The 21,257-nt window shown below is 51.3% G+C and overlaps 2 protein-coding genes and 1 non-coding gene across 3 annotated transcripts in view; all 3 read left to right on the top strand.

Annotated features, from left to right (window-relative positions):
- The window catches only part of Igdcc4 (immunoglobulin superfamily DCC subclass member 4), a 37,599-nt gene extending 27,337 nt beyond the window's left edge, over window positions 1-10,262 (top strand). Inside the window, exons 11-20 of the mRNA XM_076850953.2 lie at window positions 509-748; window positions 871-972; window positions 2,363-2,546; window positions 3,485-3,612; window positions 3,925-4,095; window positions 4,282-4,419; window positions 5,330-5,435; window positions 5,979-6,207; window positions 6,918-7,079; window positions 7,339-10,262. Of these exons, the coding sequence (XP_076707068.2) occupies window positions 509-748; window positions 871-972; window positions 2,363-2,546; window positions 3,485-3,612; window positions 3,925-4,095; window positions 4,282-4,419; window positions 5,330-5,435; window positions 5,979-6,207; window positions 6,918-7,079; window positions 7,339-7,749 (1,871 nt within the window). The 3' untranslated portion in view covers window positions 7,750-10,262. The remainder of the gene's footprint in view (window positions 1-508; window positions 749-870; window positions 973-2,362; window positions 2,547-3,484; window positions 3,613-3,924; window positions 4,096-4,281; window positions 4,420-5,329; window positions 5,436-5,978; window positions 6,208-6,917; window positions 7,080-7,338) is intronic.
- Window positions 10,263-11,703: 1,441 nt separating this feature from the next.
- On the top strand, window positions 11,704-11,779 carry Trnaa-agc (transfer RNA alanine (anticodon AGC)). The gene has a single exon. It is a non-coding gene; the product is annotated as a tRNA-Ala (tRNA).
- A 1,136-nt stretch (window positions 11,780-12,915) lies between these two features.
- Igdcc3 (immunoglobulin superfamily DCC subclass member 3) overlaps window positions 12,916-21,257 on the top strand; it is a 39,217-nt gene continuing 30,875 nt past the window's right edge. Inside the window, exons 1-2 of the mRNA XM_077109074.1 lie at window positions 12,916-13,021; window positions 15,228-15,533. Coding sequence (XP_076965189.1) covers window positions 12,916-13,021; window positions 15,228-15,533 — 412 coding nt within the window. The remainder of the gene's footprint in view (window positions 13,022-15,227; window positions 15,534-21,257) is intronic.

Here is a 21,257-nt window from a genome sequence, read left to right as displayed (position 1 = left end):
GAGCTGGGGATGAAGCTCAGTAGCAGAGTGCTTTTGCCTAGTGTGCACAAGGTCCTAGCTTCAATCCCTAGTACTTTAAAAAAAGAAAGGTTTTTTTTGTTTGTTTGTTTGTTTTATAAGATTATAAGAATAAAGTTAAAATACACATACAAAGTGCTTTAAACAGTGTCTGACTCCCCACTCTGATGGCTCGCTCCCTCCTTCCTGGCTTCGCTAGCCCCTTGCCCGAATTTGCTCCTTCAGGAAACTTACAGAGCCTCCTCTGTGCCAGACAAAGGTGCCCCTCCGTCGCCCCTTGGCAAATGCTCAGCAGGCCCCTGCACTCCCAGCTCTGCCTGAGTCCAGGTGCGCTGGTGCAGGCTGAGTGGCGCTGTGCTGGAGACACTGGGAGGCTCCCTGGAACCCCATCTCCCTGCCTCTTCCCTGGCCCCTCCCCCCACCACCCCGGTTTCTTTCTCTGCATTCCTCATTCTCCCTCCTTTTCCCCATCCTGCTCTTCTGTCCCCAGTCCCTTTTGCCCCTGCAGAGTTGAAGGTCCGGGCAAGGATGGAGTCTCTGGTCGTGTCATGGCAGCCGCCCCCCCACCCCACCCAGATCTCTGGCTATAAACTGTACTGGCGGGAAGTGGGGGCCGAGGAGGAGGAAGCTGGTGGTGACCGCCCCCCAGGGAGCCGCGGAGACCAGGCTTGGGATGTGGGGCCTGTCAGGCTCAAGAAGAAAGTGAAGCAGTATGAGCTGACCCAACTAGGTGAGGAGCCTGGGGACGGGAGGTGGGGACAGGACTGCATCAGGGACCAGACACAGGACGGAAGAGGGGACAGTGGCTGCAGAGTCCTTCTAGCCAATGAGTGACCCTGTGACCTCCCCCAGTCCCTGGCCGGCTGTACGAGGTGAAGCTTGTGGCGTTCAACAAACACGAGGATGGCTACGCAGCAGTGTGGAAGGGCAAGACAGAGAAGGCGCCCACGCCAGGTGAGGGTGCTTGGGAGGAGGGGCGTTGGCTGGGGAGGGGCCTGCGGGCCGCTGGCTGCCCTCTCCCCTCGGCCAGTCTGACCAGCAGGGCAGGCAGAGTGGTAGTCTCAGCTCACTCTGAAGCCCATCTCCCTAGGTAGGGTCCTCTTCCGGCTAAAGAGAGCCCCAGCCTCTGCTCGTGTGCTGTATTTCAGGCCTGTTGCCTCTTTTTCTGTTTCTTTTTTTTTTTTTTTTGGTATTTTTTGGGATTGAATTCTGGGCACTTGACCACTGAGCCACATCCCCAGCCCTATTTTGTATCTTATTTAGAGACAGGGTTTCACTGAGTTACCTAAGACCTTGTTAAGTTGCTGAGGCTGGCTTTGAATGCATGATCCTCCCGCCTAAACCTCCCAGGCTGCTGGGATTACAGGTGTGCACCACCACATCCTGCAGGCTCAGTGATTCCTGAGCCCAAGTTTGGCCTTAAAAAAACTTTTCAAACACATCCACCCACAACACACCATCTATCTGATCATCTTTCCACTCTGGACAGGGAGAGTGTCCCTGTGTGCTCTACAGAGAAACCAAGGCTCAGAGAGGTAGACTTGTCCCAGGTCACACACAGCTGAGACTAGACAGATTCCTGGCTCCCAGGTGGGTCTTTCTGCTGTGTTGCACTGCTCTGTAGCCCTTGGTTGCCAGTCATGGTACTTCCTCACCCCTGACTTCCAGGCTGATTTTCAGCCATGTGGTAGAGCAGGAAAAGTGCTCAAGAGAATCCAAGAAACCTGGGTTCTAATTCCACTTTGTTCATTTATTCATTCAGCAATTTTTTTTCTGAGTATCTACTACATGCCAGCTCTGTTCTGGGAATTTAGTGATGATCAACACAAATAAGGTACCTGCTATCATGGAGTTTATTCTATTTTATGTTTATATAATAAACACTTATCATCAAATAGTACATACTGTGTGCCAGACACTTTCCTATCTGCTTTATAAATATTAATGAACTGAGTCCTCATAACAACCCCATGAGGTAGGTACTATCATCAGATGCACTTACAGAATAGGGAATGGAGGCACAGAGAGATTAAGTAACTTGTCTAAAGTCACATAGCTAGTAAGTGGCAGAGCTAGAATTTGAACCAAGGCAGCCTAGCTCTAGAATCTGTGCTCTTCTTAAGCCACAGTACGCTGTCTCTCTATATATACATTGCATTCTTATGTACTATATCTGCTATGTGTGTGCCCTTGACAAAAATCACTTAGATTGTTGGGAGTCTCAGTTTTGTTACCTGCAGGATCAAAAGAAAGGGCCCAAGGGCAAGCCTCAGGGACTGTGACCACTGTACAGTGGGGGGAGTGTCCTCTCTACCTTCCCCACACTCTAATCTTCCCCTTCTAGACCTACCCATCCAGAGGGGGCCGCCCTTGCCCCCCGCCCACGTTCATGCAGAATCAAACAGCTCCACGTCTATCTGGCTCCGGTGGAAAAAGCCAGACTTCACCACAGTCAAGATTGTCAACTACACAGTGCGCTTCAGCCCCTGGGGGCTGAGGAACGCCTCCCTGGTCACCTATTATACCAGGTGGGGAGGAGGGACTGATGCTGGGGAAAGTGGGGGGCGGGAGGGACAACACGGGACCCTGGGGTTCAGAGACGGCTCACCTGTTCCCACTGTGGCACGCTGAAGGTCTGCGGGGTCCACTGCCTTGCCAATGGACCAGAAGGTGACGGGTGAGAAAGGAGAGGCTGTTTGACCATCTCCTCAGGACAGAGCATTGGTCTCCACCTTTGGAGAATGGACACAGAATCAACTTTGCTTCTCCAGCCTCCAGGGGCTCCCTGTCTGCAGGGAGAAAGCCCTGCCACTGTCCTCAGAAACCCACCCTCAGAGAGATGGGAGGCAGTTCCTTTGGGAGGATGCTGATGGGAGCAGCTGTTCCTTTGACAAACACTGTGTTAAAAGCCCCTGATGTCTGGGGCTGGGGTTGTGGCTCAGTGGTAGAGTCCTTGCTTGCCTGGCATGTGTGAGGCCCTGGGTTCAGTTGTCAGCACCACATGTAAATAAATAAAAGTAAAGGTCCATCAACAACTAAAAAAAAAATAAATAAATAAAAAATAAAATATATATATATATATATATATATATATATATATATATATACACACACACACACACACACACACACACACACACACATTTTAAAAAAATCTTTTTTTGATGTGTACAATTGCCACTAAGGCAGAATTAAGCCAAGATAGAGAAACGGTTCCTGGGGTGGGAAAATTAACTGGATTACTTCAGGAAGGCTCTCTGGAGAGTGGGGGGTCTGGCTTGGAGATTAGAAGTGGAGGGACATCCATCCCCACCTCTCTGAAGGTCCTCTGGGGTGTGTTTGTGGCCCTAAACCAGGCCAGCTCCCTTTCCAGAGCAAGGCCTAGGGCTGGGGGCTGGGCCTGGGGGCAGACAGGGGCGAGGCCTGCTGGCAATGCCCAGAGCGCTAGCCAGCTCCTGCCCCACAGCTCTGGAGAAGACATCCTCATTGGCGGGCTGAAGCCTTTCACCAAGTACGAGTTTGCGGTGCAGTCTCATGGAGTGGATGTGGACGGGCCTTTTGGCTCTGTGGTGGAGCGCTCCACCCTGCCTGACCGTGAGTGGTCTCAGCCCCTTGCCACCAGCCCACCTCCTGCCTCTCCTTCTTGCTCCCGTGGCCCTCTTTTCTGAAGCGTGTCTCAGAATCTCAAGTTCTGGGCAGAGCTGAGTGGAGGAGAGCTTCAGGGAGGGGAGGAGCTGAGGAGCCTGCCCCTGCCACTCAGGGACTCCCCAACTAGAGGCCAGAGCTCATCCGGGCTGTGTGGCTTGCTCCATGAGGGAGGAGGGAGGCAGGCGTGTCATCCCCTGACCCATGTCCGCAGAGCTGGGCTTCCAGTGGCCCTGCTCTCATCCCTCCCCTGCACTCCAGGGCCCTCAACACCACCATCGGACCTGCGCCTGAGCCCTCTGACGCCATCCACTGTTCGGCTGCACTGGTGTCCCCCCACGGAACCCAATGGTGAGATCGTGGAATATCTGATCCTATATAGCAACAACCACAGCCAGCCCGAGCACCAGTGGACACTGCTCACCACCGAGGGTGAGGGCCCCTGCCCAGCCCACCCCCACTCCAGCAGCCGGGCTCTCAAGGAGAGCAGCACTGAGGCCGTTCTGGGGCATCTGGGATTAACAGGAAGCCTCTGCTGCCCAGTGAAAGGCTGGCTTCTCAGCCCTGCGCCCCACCCCACCCACCCATCACCCTGCTCTCCCACTTCCCCCACCCCAGGAAACATCTTCAGTGCTGAGGTGCATGGCCTGGAGAGCGACACCAGGTACTTCTTCAAGATGGGGGCACGCACAGAGGTGGGCCCTGGGCCCTTCTCCCGCCTGCAGGATGTAATCACTCTCCAGGAGAAGTTCTCAGGTAGGAGGGTCCGGAGGAAGGAGGACTACCTACCCTGGGGCAACCAGGTCCCCAGCAGCTCCTGGAGTAGACTTCCAAGCCCCTGCCTCTGGATACAACTACTCAGCTCTCAGTTTGGACAGCTTCCCTCCTGGTTGGTTGGGAGCAGGGTGAACTGGAAGGGAGAAAGTGGTAAGGTGGTGACTTGGTTGAGAGGCCAGCTTCCTAGCAGACTGGTGTGGCTTAGGGTTCATTTCTTTGAGAGATTGCTTTTGATTGGTGGATTGGCTTGGCCAGGTGATGAGCTTTTTGGCTGGAGGTGGGTGGGACTGGCTAAGTGACTTTCAGGGCTCAGTGTAAAATGATAATCCAGGGCTCTTCATTTTAAAAAATTACAAATTTAAGCCTAGCGTTGTGGTGCACGCCTGTAATCCCAGCGGCTCGGGAGGCTGAGGCATGGGGATCACGAGTTTAAAGTCAGCCTTAGGAAAAAGCAAGGTGCTAAGCAACTCAGTGAGACCCTGACTCTAAATAAAATACAAAATAGGGCTGGGGATGTGGCTAAGTGATCCAGTACCCCCCCAAAAAATTATGAATTTTAAGATGATGACCACAGAGCGTTAAGCCACGTGGGCCCTAGGCAACTGCACACCATGAAGCAAGACCTAGTGGGCAGGCAGGCGGTTCACTGCATTGAAAGGCCAGTTTGATGTGGACAGACCACAGCCTGTGGATGTGTGGGGTGGGACCACCAGGTGGGTGGCGGTGGGCCGTGTGAGGGTGTAGGGCCCTCCTGTCTTTGCATGAGAAGATCACAAACTGCTGAAAGCTGAAGCCAGTGGTCTTCTGAAGAAGCTCGAGTCATCCTGATCTGTGAGCTGCTGCCTTTCTCCTGTATTTGACTATCTCTGTCCCGTCTTTGCCCCACCAGACTCCTTGGATGTACACTCAGTCACAGGCATCATCGTGGGTGTCTGCCTGGGCCTCCTCTGCCTCCTGGCCTGCATGTGTGCTGGCCTGCGACGCGGCCCTCACAGGTGGGCAAGGACACCTATCTGACCAAAGACAGATTTCCAGAAAGGGCTGCAGAATGGGCAAACAGGGAAAGTCACCAGGATCCCCATTAAAGTTAGGACTTGGGGAGCTGGAGGCCAAGCTTGGGGGTAGAATACTTGCCTAGCATGTAGGTGTGAGGCCATGTTTGAACCCCAGCATTGCAAAAATTAAACTAAACTAGATAGGACTTTAGGATGAAGGGACATGGGAGTGGGGTGGGAGATGTTCTTATAAGAATGGGGGTGGGCTTAGGGGGTCTCCCAGTCAGCAAGGACAGACAAATCACCTTGCTCATGTTTCCAGCATCTTGGAAATAAAGGCCCCAGACTTCCATATTTCTGGAGCTGGGGTAGAAGGAACCATGTCGGGCTGTTTGGATAATTGTTCCCTACTCTTTGTGTAGATTGGAAAACAGGGCCCAAAGGTAGGCAGGAACCTGGCCTGAGAAATGGCAGGGCTGGACGCCAGTCCCAGCCCACTCTCCACTCTGACCACTGGGCCTTGTTTCCCATCTTGCCTTCCAGGGAAGCCCTCCCAGGCCTGTCCTCCACTGCCACAGCTGGGAACCCAGCGCTGTACTCTAGAGCCCGGCTGGGCCCACCTAGTCTCCCTGCTGCCCATGAGCTGGAGTCCCTTGTGCACCCCCGGCCCCAGGACTGGTCCCCACCACCCTCAGACATGGAAGACAAGGCTGAAGTGCACAGCCTTATGGGTGGCAGCATTTCGGACTGCCGGGGTCACTCCAAGAGAAAGGTAGCCTGAAGTCTAGTTTATATCAGAGACCCCCGCTCCTGCTCATTCCCAAATAGGACACCAGAGGGTGCCAGAGCACAACGTGTGACTGCAAGGGTCACAGGCCCCCACACCACACATACCCAATTGCAAAAGAGGCACATTCTCCCCTCTCCATCAAGATTGGCAGGACCAGAAAGCAGGTGGGTCTCCATTCCCGCAGAATATGCTGGCCTGCTTCTCATCGAGGGGAAGGTCATTGTTTGCAGGTGACTGGAGCTGGCCAGAACACCCAGATCCCCCTTCGTCCCCAGAGCTGGGAGCCTTCTTAACACTGAGGAGGGAGAAGAAGCTGGTTAGCTTGTCTGTGGCCAAGTGGGACCAAGATAAGGGCAGGCCCCTGAAAGATAGAGCTCCCCCACGCTGGCAGTGGTCACTCATCTCAGCCAGCTGACCCCTCAGTCCTTCCCTCACCTCCCTGCCAGGCTGGTATTAGGCTGTCTACAGAGGGGCTGCATCCGCAAACTCTCCCACTCACACACGGCCTTCCTGTGCTTCTCCTCGTCCTTGGGAAGGGGCTTTAGCAGGGAACCTGTGGTCAGGGAGATAGAAGGGGGCCAGGACTCTGGGCTCTGCTTCTCCATGGTCCCATCTACTTCCCTCCTTCGTGCTTCCCTCTCCCAGCCAATCCCCATCACGCTCCTCAGTGTCCTCTTCTTTCTCCTGTGCAGATCTCCTGGGCTCAGCCAGGTGGGCCAAGCTGGGCAGGTTCCTGGGCCAGCTGCGAGCTGCCCCAGGTGGGCCCCAGGCCTGCTCTGACCCAGGCCCTGTTGCCCCCTGCTGGAACTGGACAGACGCTGTTGCTGCAGGCTCTGGTGTATGATGCTATAAAGGTCAGTATCCTGGGAATAAGGGTTGGAAAAGGATCTGAATCTTATCATCATCTTGGTGGGACACTTCCTGTTTCCTTTTTCCACCTCTCTTATGATACATACTCTCATCTTGGTGGGACACTTCCTGTTTCCTTTTCCACTTCTCATATGATGCATACCCTGATATAGAGTCAGTCTCTCTTTGTTCCACATATGTGGTTCTTGTTTCTGATCATTCTCAGTGATGGTCCCCGGTCTTTGTGTTCTGTGCTCTAACCAGGGTAATGGGAGGAAGAAGCCACCCCCAGCCTGCGGAAACCAGGTGGAGGCCGAGGTCATTGTCCACTCTGACTTCAGTGCATCCAAAGGGAGCCCTGACCTCCATCTCCAAGACATAGAGCCTCAGGACTCTCTGCCTGCAGAGGCTTCTGGCCTCTCCTCTGGTGTTGTGGATCTCAGGCCCCAGGCAGACTGGCTAGACAAGGAGCTGGAAGGGTGTGAGCAGACAGCCACTGGACCAGACAGACTTACCTGCTTGCCAGAGGCAGCCAGTGCCTCCTGCCCCTATCCGGATCTCCAGCCCAGTGAGGCTCCAGAGGAGGCCTGTGGGAACAGCTGCCAGCCCAAAGCCCCCTGCTCTCCAGGAGCCAGCCCAGGTCCGCCCAGGGTCCCCGTCTCCTCCTCTGCTTAGCTCTCCTAAGCAGAAGGTGCAGTCTGAGCAGGCTGATATGGCTCATGGTACGTGACATGCATGGCCATGCCTATACACATGTGTACCTCCAGATATCATCAAGCCCTTTGGAGCCTCCTAGGATGCTTTGGTTGGGGGGAGAGGAAGAATTGGATCGTTTACTCCCCCCACACTCTTTGTGACACACATGTGATATGTGAGAGACATGTGAGACACAGCCACGTGTGTTGTGCACATGTGTGAAGCCACATGTGTGTGTACTGGTTGGTGAACTGGGAAACCCTGGACACCACTTGGTAGTGGTGACTATGGCCTAATCGATTCTCCAGGTCAGGACAGTATCCCAGAGTGGTCAGTCCCCATCCCTGTGGGCTCCCACCTCTGTCACCCAGCCTTTTATTACACACTCTGCGAGTGTCTCCAATGCCCTGTCTGACAAAGACGGCCCCAGCCCACTCTCCTGTCCGGCTGGGCTGAGTGCAGTAGGCTCTGAATGCCTGACATTTTAGCCACACCGCCTTCACCTCCCATAACCCCATGACCCAAATTTAGAGGGTGACCCTGGCTCCATTCAGAGCAACTCTGTGTCTGATTTTATAATTTGGGAAGTGCCTGGCTTTGGAAATCTATATTCTTTCCCCACTCCCTTCCTTTCTCCCCCTTCCCTGCTCTAGTGATCTATCTCTAGATTGTTTGCTCTCTGGGTTCCAGTTCCAGTGTCCTCTTCCCAGTGAGGTTTCCCCTTCTTCTCTCGTTTCCCCTTCTCTCTGTCTCTCTTATCCCTCATGTCTCTCCAGACTGTGCCATCCAGTTCTGCCTGGCTTCAACCTCTGCACCCTTCCCTAACAACATGGCTACCTCATGTCTGCTTCAGGCCACAGCATGACTCCTATGTCAGCCACATTCCCCTGAACACACACCCCTCCCTCCACCTCCTCCCCCACTTCCTCTGCTCGGTCCTCCTCCCCAGGTAGACCACCCGCCCCCAGGGCAGGTTTGGAGAAGACCTAGCTTCCACTTCCTCTTTCTCCTAGGGACTGGGATGGGAGGGTTCTCCATAGAGCTGATGAATCCAAGTCACAAGGGAAGTTTTGAGGCAGAAGGGAACTATGACCCAGAGGCTTGGAATAAAGGGATTTCCTCCCTTCCATTCAGGATGGAGGTGGATTGTTACCTTTCTTCCCTACTGAAGCTGAAAGGGGAGAGGGGAGCTGGAGTAAGGGGGGCAGCCCAGCAGCTTGCACCCCGCCCCAGCACATTGAATGGGACTGGATCTAGGTAGGGGGACTGGAGTCTCTTCCTCCAAGAGGCTGGAAGGGAGGTCTTTCATAGGAAAAGTGGTTTTGGCTTGTTTTATTATTTTTTTTCTTTTGAATCCTGAAGTAATTTTCTGTTGACCCGCTGCACAGGGACAAGCTTGACTTCTGTTTCCTGTGCAGTGAAAACCCTGTCATTTATTTGATTTTTCACCTCAGCCCTCACAGGAGCATAGAATGTGGGGTCTCTTTCTCCCTAACTGCGTCTTTTTAACTGATCTGCACATCAAGAGTTAACTCTGGCTTCTGGGTCAAATTAGAAATAAGCAGTCTATCTTTCTTTTCTTTTCTTTCCGTCTTTTTTTTTTTTTTTTTTTTTTTTAACGTTGAAATGTCTCTCAGCGGAGCTGCAGCCTCCTCAGCCCCTGAATGCATCTGTGTTTATTACACTCGGGTGTCACTCACGGTTGACATCCTCACCTACATTTCCTCCTCCTCCCCTCCTTCAGCCAGCCTATGATAACACTAAAGATTATTAGTGTCGGTTTTGTATCTCGTTAAAGACAGAATTGTCACTTATACTCTTTCTGCAGCATTCAGCTTTGCCGTAGCTGACGCCACTGTGTATGTTTCATCGTTGCTGTGAAGGTCAAAAGCCTCATTTTATTTTCCTGGTTTGATTTTTTTTTTTTTTTAAGAAAAAAACTGCTCTGAATTAAATGGCTGTTTTAACAGTAGGCTCTTAGCATTACACCACATAGTCATTTTTCATGTTCTTGTTTAACAGGCACTGAGGTTCTGGTTTAAATTAAATAGCTGCAAATGAGACAATTTATAACCCATTAGGTTGGGTGGAAAATTGTTTCTCAAAAGCAAATAAGTAATAAATCTGGTATCTGCCTATAACTCACAGTTGATAAGAAAGTGGCCATTACTCACTAGCATTATATATGATTTGGGCTCTGGGTAATTTGGAAGTGTTAGGTTTGTGTCTTTGTAGCAGTATTTTTATTAGAAAAGAGTCTATTGGCCTTTTATAGGGTATTAATCCCTTTATCACCTACCATTGATGCCTTAAGTTTTTTGAGTCTCATTTAAAAATCTTCCTTTTCTTGATGCATGACAAGTGTAATCGGTACTTGCTCATTTATTTGTCTATATTTAGTTTATGATGTATTATTTAATTATTTTTCCAGGATTTTTTTCCTTATGAATATGTTATTCTTTAGTGTTAATCTAAGGCATTGATCATGTATCTACCCCCGTAATGAATTAATAAACTATTTTCCAGACATATGTTATTCTTTATGGAACTAATGTTTCGAATTCTCTCAGCTTTTCTACGCTGGGGAGTTTATTTCCTACAAGGATAGGAAATGGTGGGTTTTTTTTAAGGGTAGAGAAAATGTTCACAAGAAAGAACTAACCCATCTCCTCCCCTCAACAGGCACTTAAGAAAAAGATTTAAGTTTAGGAAAAGGGGCTGCGGGTGTAACTCTGTGGTAGAGCACTTGCCTATCATAAGCATTCAAAAGGCCCAGTGTTCAACACCCCTCCCCACACAAAGAAACCATGAGGGAAGATGTGTTCTTTGATGGCATGCAAACTCTCTGGGGACCTCTCTGCATCTGGGCACACACTTTCCTGAACTTTCTTAGGTACAAGGAAAGAGCTATGGGTTCCACAACCATCCTTTATAGCTGGTCATCAAAATTACTGATGCCTGCACATTCACACACATGGGCACTATTTCTGTGAGCTCAGATTCACTGATGCATAGTCATCTACACAAATACACTGGTGTCCATTAACTCAAGTGCATACACAGTCTGACATCCAGAATTCCACACTCACACCCCACGCACATCTCAGGATCACAGCTAGCAGCTGCTCCAGGCTCTATAAAGAGCCAGGAATGGATTTTTCTATTGGAAGAAACCAAGAGCCAGAGACTGTCCTGACCAGGACCACCCCCAAAGTGGCGGGTGGGCCAGACCCAGAGTTAATTGACAGATCATACAGAGAGATACTGCACATTTTGCATGCAGTAGAATAGCCATTATTTGCATATCACTCTCAGACCAAGCGTTGTGATAAAGAAGAATTAAACACTTGTCAAGATGAATTTAAAATGACAACAATTCAGGACACCAATTTGACCTCTCAGAGCCTAGGACATGTCAAGAAGGAGTTGTTGAGGATTCAAGCCCTGCAGGGGAGTAGTTCCAGGACTTTAGGCCTGGGAGGTCCCTCTTTCCCTACCTTTCCTATGGCCAGTAGAGGCCTCACTTGGCAATTTTCACAATGAAATCCATTTGGGGCTATGACACACTGGGTCCCTGACCTTGAATTTCTCCATCGCCTCCCACTGCTTACATGCTTTAAGTCTTGTTTCTCAGGCTCATCTTCCAGTTTCTACTGCAGAGTGAGGAGTCCCTGGGCTGTACAAACCCTCTCATTAGCAGACTTGTCCATGTAAAAGCAGTCTGATTTCTGCAGGCATTTACCACCAAAAATGACTTTATATAACACTCCTAGTTCCAAGGGTCCAGAGTTAATATCAAAATACAGACTTAAGTCTTGCACAGTGAGGCACACCTGTAACCTCAGCTACTCACGATGCCAAGGCAGAAGGATTGCAAGTTTGAAGCTACTCTGAACAAGTTAATGGGACTGTATCTCAGAATAAAATAAAAGGGGCTGGGTTTGTGGCTCAGTGGTAGAGCACTTGCCTAGCAAGTATGAGGCACTGGGTTCAATTCCCAGCACTGCCAATCCAATGGCAGAGAAGCAAATAACCGAGTGAAGCCAGAGCTCCAGGGCTAGCAAGAATACATTTGCCCTAAGAGACATGCTTGCCTTTTGTAACATTCTCATAGGCACCTTTGTTATCGTCTTATGTTTTATGTTTTCTGACACGAAACATCAGAATCTGTGTGACACAGAGATGTTATTGACAATTTTAACTTTCAGTGTGCTTTCCCAGTTACTAAATCATTTGTCCAGGCCTGTGCCATTTAAAGGTCTCCTGGGTCGTGTAGGAGAGATATGGTTATCTTCACCTTTCAGACAAGCTAAGTGGGGTGGATCCTGTTGGGTCTGCTCTTCTCAGGCAACCTACCCAAGATTGAGGAGTTGCCTTAACTCCTCAGTCTAGGAAAGCCAGTCTTGAGGCAGAACGACCTATGCTTTGAGTTTGAGCGGAAAGACCAGGTGCCCACGGAATTCTCAGTCTCTGACAACTTTGAGTAGCTTCTAGGGAATTAGCCCTAAAATAAAGTCTTGGATACATTGGAGGAGGGCGCAGCAGAAAGAGTGGGTGAGAGTAAATCCCGAAGCTTTGCGTGTTTCTTCTCAGCCCTGACGTGTTCCACAGTCCGCTGGGTCTATACTTCTCCAGACGCTCAAGTTCGGGACTGGCGGGCCGCGAGGGGACACAGGGCTACAGCCCGAGACGGCGCCGGCCGCTCCAGCCACAGTTCAAAGCGCAGGGGGCGCGTCCGCTGCGCAGCCGGGAATGTCCGGCCGCTTAAAGCGCTCGCCGGCTCTTTTGTTCCCCAGACCCGGCCTCCGGGGAGAGGGGGCTGGGGGAGGGGACCCGGAGGGGAGAGAAGGGGGGCGGCGGGCAGAGGAGGAGGGCGGGGCGGGCGCAGGCGGTGAGAGTGCGGAGCGCGCACCCCGGGCGAGGCTGACAGATCGCCGGAGTGGGTGCAAGATGGCGCAAGCGGAGCTCCCTCTGCGCCCCCCGCGTTCCTAGGCAGGCATGCGGCCCCAGCCCCCCGCCGCCCGGGCTCGGCCCCGGCCCCGGCCAGAGCCCCGGCCCCGGCCCCGGCGCCGGCCCCGCGGGACGCTGTGAGCCGCGAGAGGCCCGGGAGCTGCGCGTCGCCGAGCCCAGCGGACCGAGAGCCCCATGGCTGCGCCGCGCACCGCGTCCCCGCGCCGCCCGCCCGCGCCGCGCTGGCCCCGGCTCCTGCTATCGCTGCTGCTGCTGCTACTGCTGCCCGCGCCAAGCGAGGGTGAGCGAGGGCGTCCTCAGCTCCAGCGGCTGCGGACAGAGCCCAGGGCTGGACCGGAGGGGAGTAAGCGGGCTCGAGGGGCGGACCCCGAGAGTGCGGCGCGGACCTGCGGGCAGACCTGGCTCCGGAGGGACCGAGCGGGACAGAGTGGAGAGGGACCGAGAGAGAAACCGAGGCGGGGCTGCCTAAGACTGGAGCGGGGTGCTGAGAACCGAGCCCCAGGAGAGATTCCCGGGCTCGGTCTGCTACCGCTCCGGGACGCCGCAGGACAGGACCCCGATCTCGGACCGAGTGGCCAGGAGGGTGGCGAAACAGGAGCTAGGGGAGGGGAGCGGGCTGGCGTTGGGGATACAGAAACCAGCCAGGGGAGACTGATGGCTGAGTCCCAGCCGAGGGGGGCGAACTGGGATGCTTGTAGCCTAGCCGTGGACCCTGAGTCGCCCGAGGCGACCGACAGAGGCAGGAGACAGTAGACCGCGGGGCGGAGGCCGGATCCCAGTCCACTGCGCGGCACTGAGAGGGCACATCCCGGATTTGGAGTTGAGACTGGGGCAGGGAGTGTTCAGGACAGATGGAGGAAGAGGAGGAGGAAGATTCTGGGCGGGCGGCGTGGGGGAGAGAGCGAGCCGGGAGAGAGCCAGGAGAGAAGGAGGAGAGGAGAACCTTCTGAGAGCCAGAGCCAGCCACCGGATGCCCACGTGCCGCGCCCTTCCCCAGAGAGTGTACTGGTAGAGAGACTCTGTCCCTGGGCTCGCGGCGCTGTCCGGCTTTGCTGCCCTGAGCTCCATCACCAGCACCCTGTTTCCTTGGTGACTGTAAGGGGCCCATCAAATGGGAGAGGGATGCCAATCTAGTCCCTTCCTCTCCCACTCCAAATTCTCAGCAGACACACATTTGGGCTATTTTCTCTCTTCCCTTCTAACAAGCAGAATATTGCGTTCACATCAGGGAGAAATTTGTCTCCCGATTGGCTATACCCGGGTTGAATTAGGGACTGAGGCAACTAAAACTCTGAATATGGGGAGGATGGTGAGGGTTTGGAGTATGATCCTCAAGTACCTTAAAACCTCACATATCCCTGGGGGGTCTGGGCGATGCCCAGCATTCCGGCACACCTCCTTTCTCCTCACCCACTTCCCGATATCCCCTAGCAGGGGAGGGCCTTAGTCTGTTGGGCTGGGCCCCTTTCAGGATCACTATTTCCCTGGAAATGTGAGCAGGAATTTGTGGCTGCCCATTCAGACCAGGTGGGTTCATTCCTCCTGGAGTGAAGTTGTAACAGGTCTGGTAAGTTGGCTGCTGGAGAACTTGGTGACTTGGCATCGTGCCTGGGATGCTTGTTCCTCCTGTAGGGCTTCTGATTTCCAGATCAGCCTCTTCTTTTCCCTCCTCCTTTCTCAGCTCATTTCTTTTCTTCTGCAAGAGTAAAAGGCTCTAGGTCCCTGTCCTGCTAAGTGTTGGGAATCTTAGTTGGTGCTTCTCATCTCTCCTTATAACAAAGGCCACTGGACCAACACCCAGAGCAGGGAGGGACGGGGTCTACAGGCCACAGCCTAGCCTGTACCCTGGGTAATGGGCCCCCACCCCCTGCTCCTTATGCCAGGCATTGAACCAGGCCTCTGATGATTTTGCCAGCAAAAAGAAGCATGATTTATTACTATCTCATTACATTTCTTTAGAACTTTTAAATTTCCATAGTGCCACTGAGTTTGTAAATCATGTCAAACAACCCTATGACACAAGCTACATTGTTGTTCCCTAATTTAAACAGATGAGAAGTGAGAAGCCAGGACAAGTTGATCCTTTCACCTAAGACCACCTCCTGATGGCTGTGACACTTCAGTGCTTATCCAGGGTGACCCCAGAAGGGCAGCAGCTGTGTTGGAATCAGTCTTGAATCACAGATTTGTAGCTACTAACTGTGAAACCCTGGGCAAGTCCCTTAACATATTTGGGCTTTAGTTTCATTTTTGGTGAAAGAGGAAATGGTACAAATAATATTCATCTTTCTGAGGTGGTCTGTGATTAAGAAAATACTGCTTGGGATGATACTTTGCAATGCATAAGGTTCTATATATAACAGGGATTTCTATTAACATGACTGAAACATGGGAATGGGATGCTAGGCCCAGGGAACTGGAAATTCCAGTGTGTGGATTTTACACTAAGGTCTTCTTTTCCTCTCATCTCCCCTTCCCTGATGCAGGTCTTGGCCACTCTGCAGAACTGGCATTTGCTGTGGAGCCCAGTGATGATGTTGCTGTCCCAGGGCAGCCTGTAGTGCTGGGCTGCAAAGTGGAGGGTACCCCTCCAGTGCGAATAACCTGGAGGAAGAATGGGGTGGAGCTTGCTGAGAGTACCCACTCTACCTTGCTGGCCAATGGGTCCTTGCTGATCCATCACTTCAGGCTGGAGCGGGGAGGCAGCCCTTCAGATGAGGGTGACTATGAGTGTGTGGCTCAGAACCGCTTTGGACTGGTGGTCAGCCGGAAGGCTCGAATCCAGGCTGCAAGTAAGTGCACACCCCGTTTCCTTTTGTGTAAGTCAGATTGGTAATCCAGGGTCAACTGGGGGCAGGGAGGAAGTGCCATCTCTTGCAATGTTCTGGAGAACTAATTTCCCAGCATGGGTCAGTTAAGAGGTGCATGGCATGAATTGGGGTGATAAATTTTATCATGTGCTCCTTTAATGGATTGGAATGTTGAATGCATAAGAATGTAGACATACACTCCCAGTGTGGGGGTGAGGATTCTTCAAGTCTTGGACCAGCTTGTCCTAGCTGCCTATGTCTGTGGTACTTCAAGCATCTTGGTCCATTGAATATGTTTCTTATGTAAATAATGCCTTATTTGTGAGTGATGTAAGAAATTTTTGTGCTACATGCATTTTGTGTGTGTGTGTGTGTGTGTGTGTGTGTGTGTGTGTTGCTGGAGATTGAACCCATGGCCTTGTGCATGTGAGGCAAGCACTCTACCAACTGAGCTATATATCCAGCCTCCTACATGCATTTTTTTAAACATTTATTTTTTAGTTGTAAGTGGACACAATACCTTTATTTTTTTATTTTATTTTATTTTATTTTATTTTTTTTGTGGTGCTGAGGATCGAACCCAGTGCCTCACGCATGCTAGGTGAGCACTCTTCCTTTGAGCCACAACCCCAGCCCTGGCTGCATATATTTTTTAAATTACTTGCTGACTTTAGAACCTTTTGGGTAGTATAAGACCTCTCTATACAAGCAGTGGAGTGCTGAAGCTTGTCACCAAACTTATTTTAAAAGTATATGGTAGGTTGGGGATACAGCTCAATGGCAGAGCATTTGCCTAACAAGCCTGAGGCCCTGAGTTCAATTCCCAATACTACAAGAAAAATAAATCAATAAAAAAATATGTGGTAGGGGCTGGAGTTGTGGCTCAGTGATAGAGTGCTCGCCTAGCACATGTGAAACACTGGGTTTGATCCTCAGCACACATAAAAATAAATAAATAAAGTAAAGGTACTGTGTCCATCTACAACTAAAAAATATATTTAAAAAAAATATGTGACTGGGGGCAGTGGAGCACACCAGTAATCACAGTGGCTTGGGAGGCTAAGGCAGTAGGATCCCAAGTTCAAAGCCAGCCTCAGCAATGGCACGGTGCTAAGCAACTCAGTGAGACCCTGTCTCTAAATAAAATACAAAAGTAGGGCAGGGATGTGACTCAGTGGTTGAGTGTCCCTGGGTTCAATCCCCAGTACCAAATTTTATATATATATATATATATATAATTTATATTTAAGGTTTATCTCATTGATAGCATCCATCTTTATTCTAATGAGCTTTTTTGGATGGGAGAGAAAAGGCCAGACAAGGTATTTCAGCTCTAGAACTGTGCTTTGCTGGCCCTGATGGATCATCAATTGTTGTGGTGATAAAAATAATAGTTGTACATTAGCTGCTCTGTCCTAAAAATTCTGCTATTATTATTGTTGTGTTTGATCCATGCCGTGCTATGCACATCTGGAGTGTGTTGGTAAACCAAAATTAGTGATGCATCTTGGGGAGGCAGCAAGCTGAGGACAGCCATGGGGGGTCATGGTTGAGAAGCACTGCCCTTGACACAGGGCAAAAGTTTTGGCAAGTAAAAAATGTTCTCCATTTCATACATCTATACTTTGGGAAGGTGGTTGTCCCTTGGAGAGGCTGTTTTGGCATTCATTGGTAATAATCTGTAGCTATGGCTTAGTACTTGCTGCATGCCAGGCACCCTGGTGGATTAACTCACTGAGTCATCACCAGGACCCTGGGAGATAGGCCATCATCATTTCCCTTTCACAGATGAGAAAACTAAACCTTAGCAGGGGTTCAGTGACATTCTTCTAAGCAGAAGAGCCAGGACTGTGCTCTAGGCGGCCTGAACTCTATGCCTCCATTTACCTCCTATGGCACTCTGCCTTTTCCCTGGCCCAGCGCCCGACAAGTTTTCTTCCCGGCTCTGAGGGCATTTGCACAGTTGCTCTGAACGGTTGGTGAGTGATGAATTGTTCAAGGCAGGAGCCCTCTCGCTGGGCTTAAGATGCCCCTTTGTTCTAAGGAAGGCTGATCCAGGCCCCCATATGGAGCTCCCTGGGAGGCAGCCCTGGACTTTGAGACAGAATCACTTCTGGCTCAGCCACCCCTCATCCAAGCTCTCCTGGCAGTACGGGGGAGGGTGGCTGGAGCCTGGGAGCAGATGGCTGGGTGTGTGGAAGATATAGTGGACAGAGGGTGGGAACCCAGGGAAGACTGAGGGTGGAAGAAATGAGACTCCTCAGGGAGATGCTGTCCACATCCTCCCAGGCCTGCGTTGGTGCTGAGGGACAGAGGCCCTGTGGGATTTCTGCATCACCAGCCTGGGGTCCTGGGAAATAAATCCCCAGGGGTTTTGAGGGAGGGGAGAAAAGGCAGGGGAAAGGGGAGAAACTCTATTTTTTTTTTTTTTTTTGGTACTGGGGATTGATCCCAGGCCTTGCACCTGCTAGGCAAGCGCTCTACCACTGAGCTATAGACTCAGCCTGCAAATATGTTTCCCCTATAAATGGTAATACCTTCAAGATGTTTGGTTTCCTTTAACCCTAACAATATAAGGAATTAAGTGAGTGGGGTCAGCCTGGATAATCCTTGGGGGTCCTGGAGACAGCTGAAGGGTTTGCTCCTAAGCACTGGCAGTCTGACATGGCCTCTTCCCGACAAGGGTATGGCCCCATGGGGAAATGCTTGGACGCCAAGCAATTGGGCGGCTGGATCCCTTTTCTTACTTCATGGGCTGGTGTTCCTAGAAAGCTTCAAAGCTGATTAGCCGCCTGGGTTTCCTCCTTGGTGATCACCTCCTGCCCATTTGCCCGCTGGCACTACAGATGTTGTGTGACATGGGAGGGTGGCTTTCTGAAAAGGTGTTAGGAGCCTCCTCAGCCCCCTGCTTTTCCTGCCTGCTCCATGGGGCTGATGGGAAGGAGCATGCTCAGTACCACTCACAGACAAGCTGTCCTCCCAGGCACAGTGAGGCACGTGGGCATCCAATTCTATGTGCAGGTCAGCTGGGACATCTGGGCCCTGAGCCAGAGGACCATGACTGGGAATGGACCACTTTCCATTCCATGAGCTCAAATGCTGTCCTTGAAAGATGGCCTGACCAGGGTGGTCTACGCTGCAGACTAATTCCTTGGGAATTCAATTTCAAGTTCTTCTCTTTTCCGATACAATGGCCCAGGCTCCTGAAGCTATTCGTGTCCCCAGGACTCGTGGGCTCTCTGCGTTGCAGTTCCATGTGTTAATAGTTTGAGGATTGAAGCTGAGACTTGTTAACAGTGAGACCTGGATAAGTTCATGTTCCCTTGGCCCAGTTTCCTTACCTGTGACAGGTGGGTATAATCGTAACCTATAGGAGGGTCATGAGGACCAGCTTATCCCACATGTTGCCTGGCATACAGGAGCCACTCAGTGGTCAGAGTCAGTGCTTCTTTCTTCATTTAAAGGCAGTGTCACTGGCAAAAGTTTTGAATAAAATCTTGCTGCGTGCAGAGGTTAAATGCAATGGAAGCAAACTGCTGGGTTCCGCTCCCAGCCCCAGCTTCTCCCTTGCTGGGATTCCTTTAGGGTGTACTCCATTGGGCTGTGGAGTTGTTGGAGCTGGGGGGGCTTCTTGTTCTGTTTCAACCTCTCCTGGGAAGGTCAGGGGTTCTCCCAGGTCTCAGAGTGTGGACTGAAGCTGGGCAGGCCTAGGAGACCATCTGGACACACACACTGACTCCCACTTTTGAGGTCCACATGCCTGGAGGACTCCAAAGAGGGAAGGGCCAGCTGCAAGGAGCAGGGATAATGGGGGCCCATCCCATCCCCCCTTGGGTCCTTAGGCAGGATCCCTCAGCCCCTGCCCCTCACCTCTTGGCCTCTGGGGAGCTGGAGTCAAGAGCTCTATGCTCCAGTGCAGGGTTTCCCAAACCAAACTGACTCTGGGACTCATTTAAGCAAGGCTCCACCCTGGGCCACACCTCTAGTCCTTTTAAAATTTTATTTTGAGACAGGGTCTTGGTAAGTTGCCAAGACTGGCCTCAAACTTGTGATCCTCCTGCCTCCTGAATACTGGGATTACAGGCACGTGCCACTGTACCCAGCTCACCTAGGGGTCTTGCTAAGAGTTGATTTCAAATTTGGAGGTCTGGGCCAAGGCCCAGATTTCTGTGTCTAACCAGAACCCAGGTGTTGCTGATGCTGCTGGCCACAGGTCATACCTGAGTGCCCAGGTACTATAGGAGTGCCTGTTCTGTTGGCATAATCTCTGATTTGGGGGCCTGAGGGCAGCATAATGAAGTCCACAGAACTAGGACTGTACTGCCAGACCCAAGCAACTGCGTTTAGCATGAGTTACTCAACTTTCTCGAGCCTCTGTGCACTTGTCTAAAAAATGGGCATAATCGCCAGTCTGTCAGGGCTGTGGGAGGAATAAATGAGATAATGAAAACAAAGCACTTGGCACAGGGCTTGGCATCTGGAAAAGCCCAGTAAGTATTGTTAGTGGCAGGTATTGCCCACTAATTTAGGATGAGGTCTGGCCTGTTTCAATGCTAGCTGGATTTTCAGTGAGCCAGCTAGAGCGTTTTGATCCTGGGGATTGAACCTAGGAGGCATTTTACCACTAAGAACATTCCCAGTCCCTTTATTTATTTTCTTTTTTTTTTAATATTTATTTTTTTATTTTTTAGTTTTTGGCGGACACAACATCTTTGTTTGTATGTGGTGCTGAGTATGGAACCCGGGCTGCACGCATGCCAGGCGAGCGCGCTACCGCTTGAGCCACACCCCAGCCCCCTTTATTTATTTTCTAAATTTTGAGAGAGAGCCTCAATAAGTTGCCCATGCTGGTCTTGAAGTTGGGATCCTCCTGCCTCAGCATCCTGAGCCATTGGGATTACAGGCATGCACCACTGCACTCATCCCCAGCAGTAGTTTTGAATGTGAGTTAAGGCAGCAAATAGATCTTGCTCGGTGGACTTGGGCCTTGGCTCCACCACCCACTAGCTGTAGGACCTTGGGCAAGACAATCAACCCTCCTGAACCTCTGTTTCCTCATCTTTAAAATGGGGGAAGTATCACTGTGGACAGTAGCACATGCCTGTAATCCCAGCAACTCAGGAGGCTGAGGCAGGAGGATTGCAAGTTCAAGGCCAGCCTTAGCAATGTAGACCCTCTCTCAAAATAAAAGATAAAAAGGGCTAGGGGTGTTGCTCAGTGGTAGAGCACCCCAAGGTTTCATCTCCAGTACTGAGAAAGGGGGCAGGGAGTATAATACTTACCAGAGGGGAATGTCATGGAACTGAAGTCCATAGAACTAGGACTGTACTGCCATACCCAAGCAACTGCGTTTAGCATTTGCTAAAGGTGGATAATGCACTTGAAGAACTTAGCACAGGGCCATAGGCAGTGTTCCTAAGTGATGATTAAGGAACCAATAATATTAACTATTATTATTCTGAGAGATAACAAATGAAAAGGGTTAAGGTCTGGGCTCCTTTAGTTGTGGGATGATTCCCAGGAAGGCCCCTGGTGACCAGACTCCTCTCAGGAGGCAGTGGGGTGTGGTGAGAGGGAGAAAGGCCAATTCCAGGTCCCTGTTCTCTCCACCTCAGTGTTACCTGTCTCCTCAGACCTCGGTTCTTCATTCTCAATGTGTCTGAGGAAAGCCCTGTGGGGCAGGACCTGGGGTCAGGTCACCTGCTG

Source organism: Callospermophilus lateralis, chromosome 3, assembly GCF_048772815.1.
Source record: "Callospermophilus lateralis isolate mCalLat2 chromosome 3, mCalLat2.hap1, whole genome shotgun sequence".
In the NCBI taxonomy this organism is placed as follows: domain Eukaryota; kingdom Metazoa; phylum Chordata; class Mammalia; order Rodentia; family Sciuridae; genus Callospermophilus; species Callospermophilus lateralis.
The sequence above is the reverse complement of the archived record's forward strand: the minus strand, read 5'-3'. Positions and strand labels throughout refer to the sequence as shown.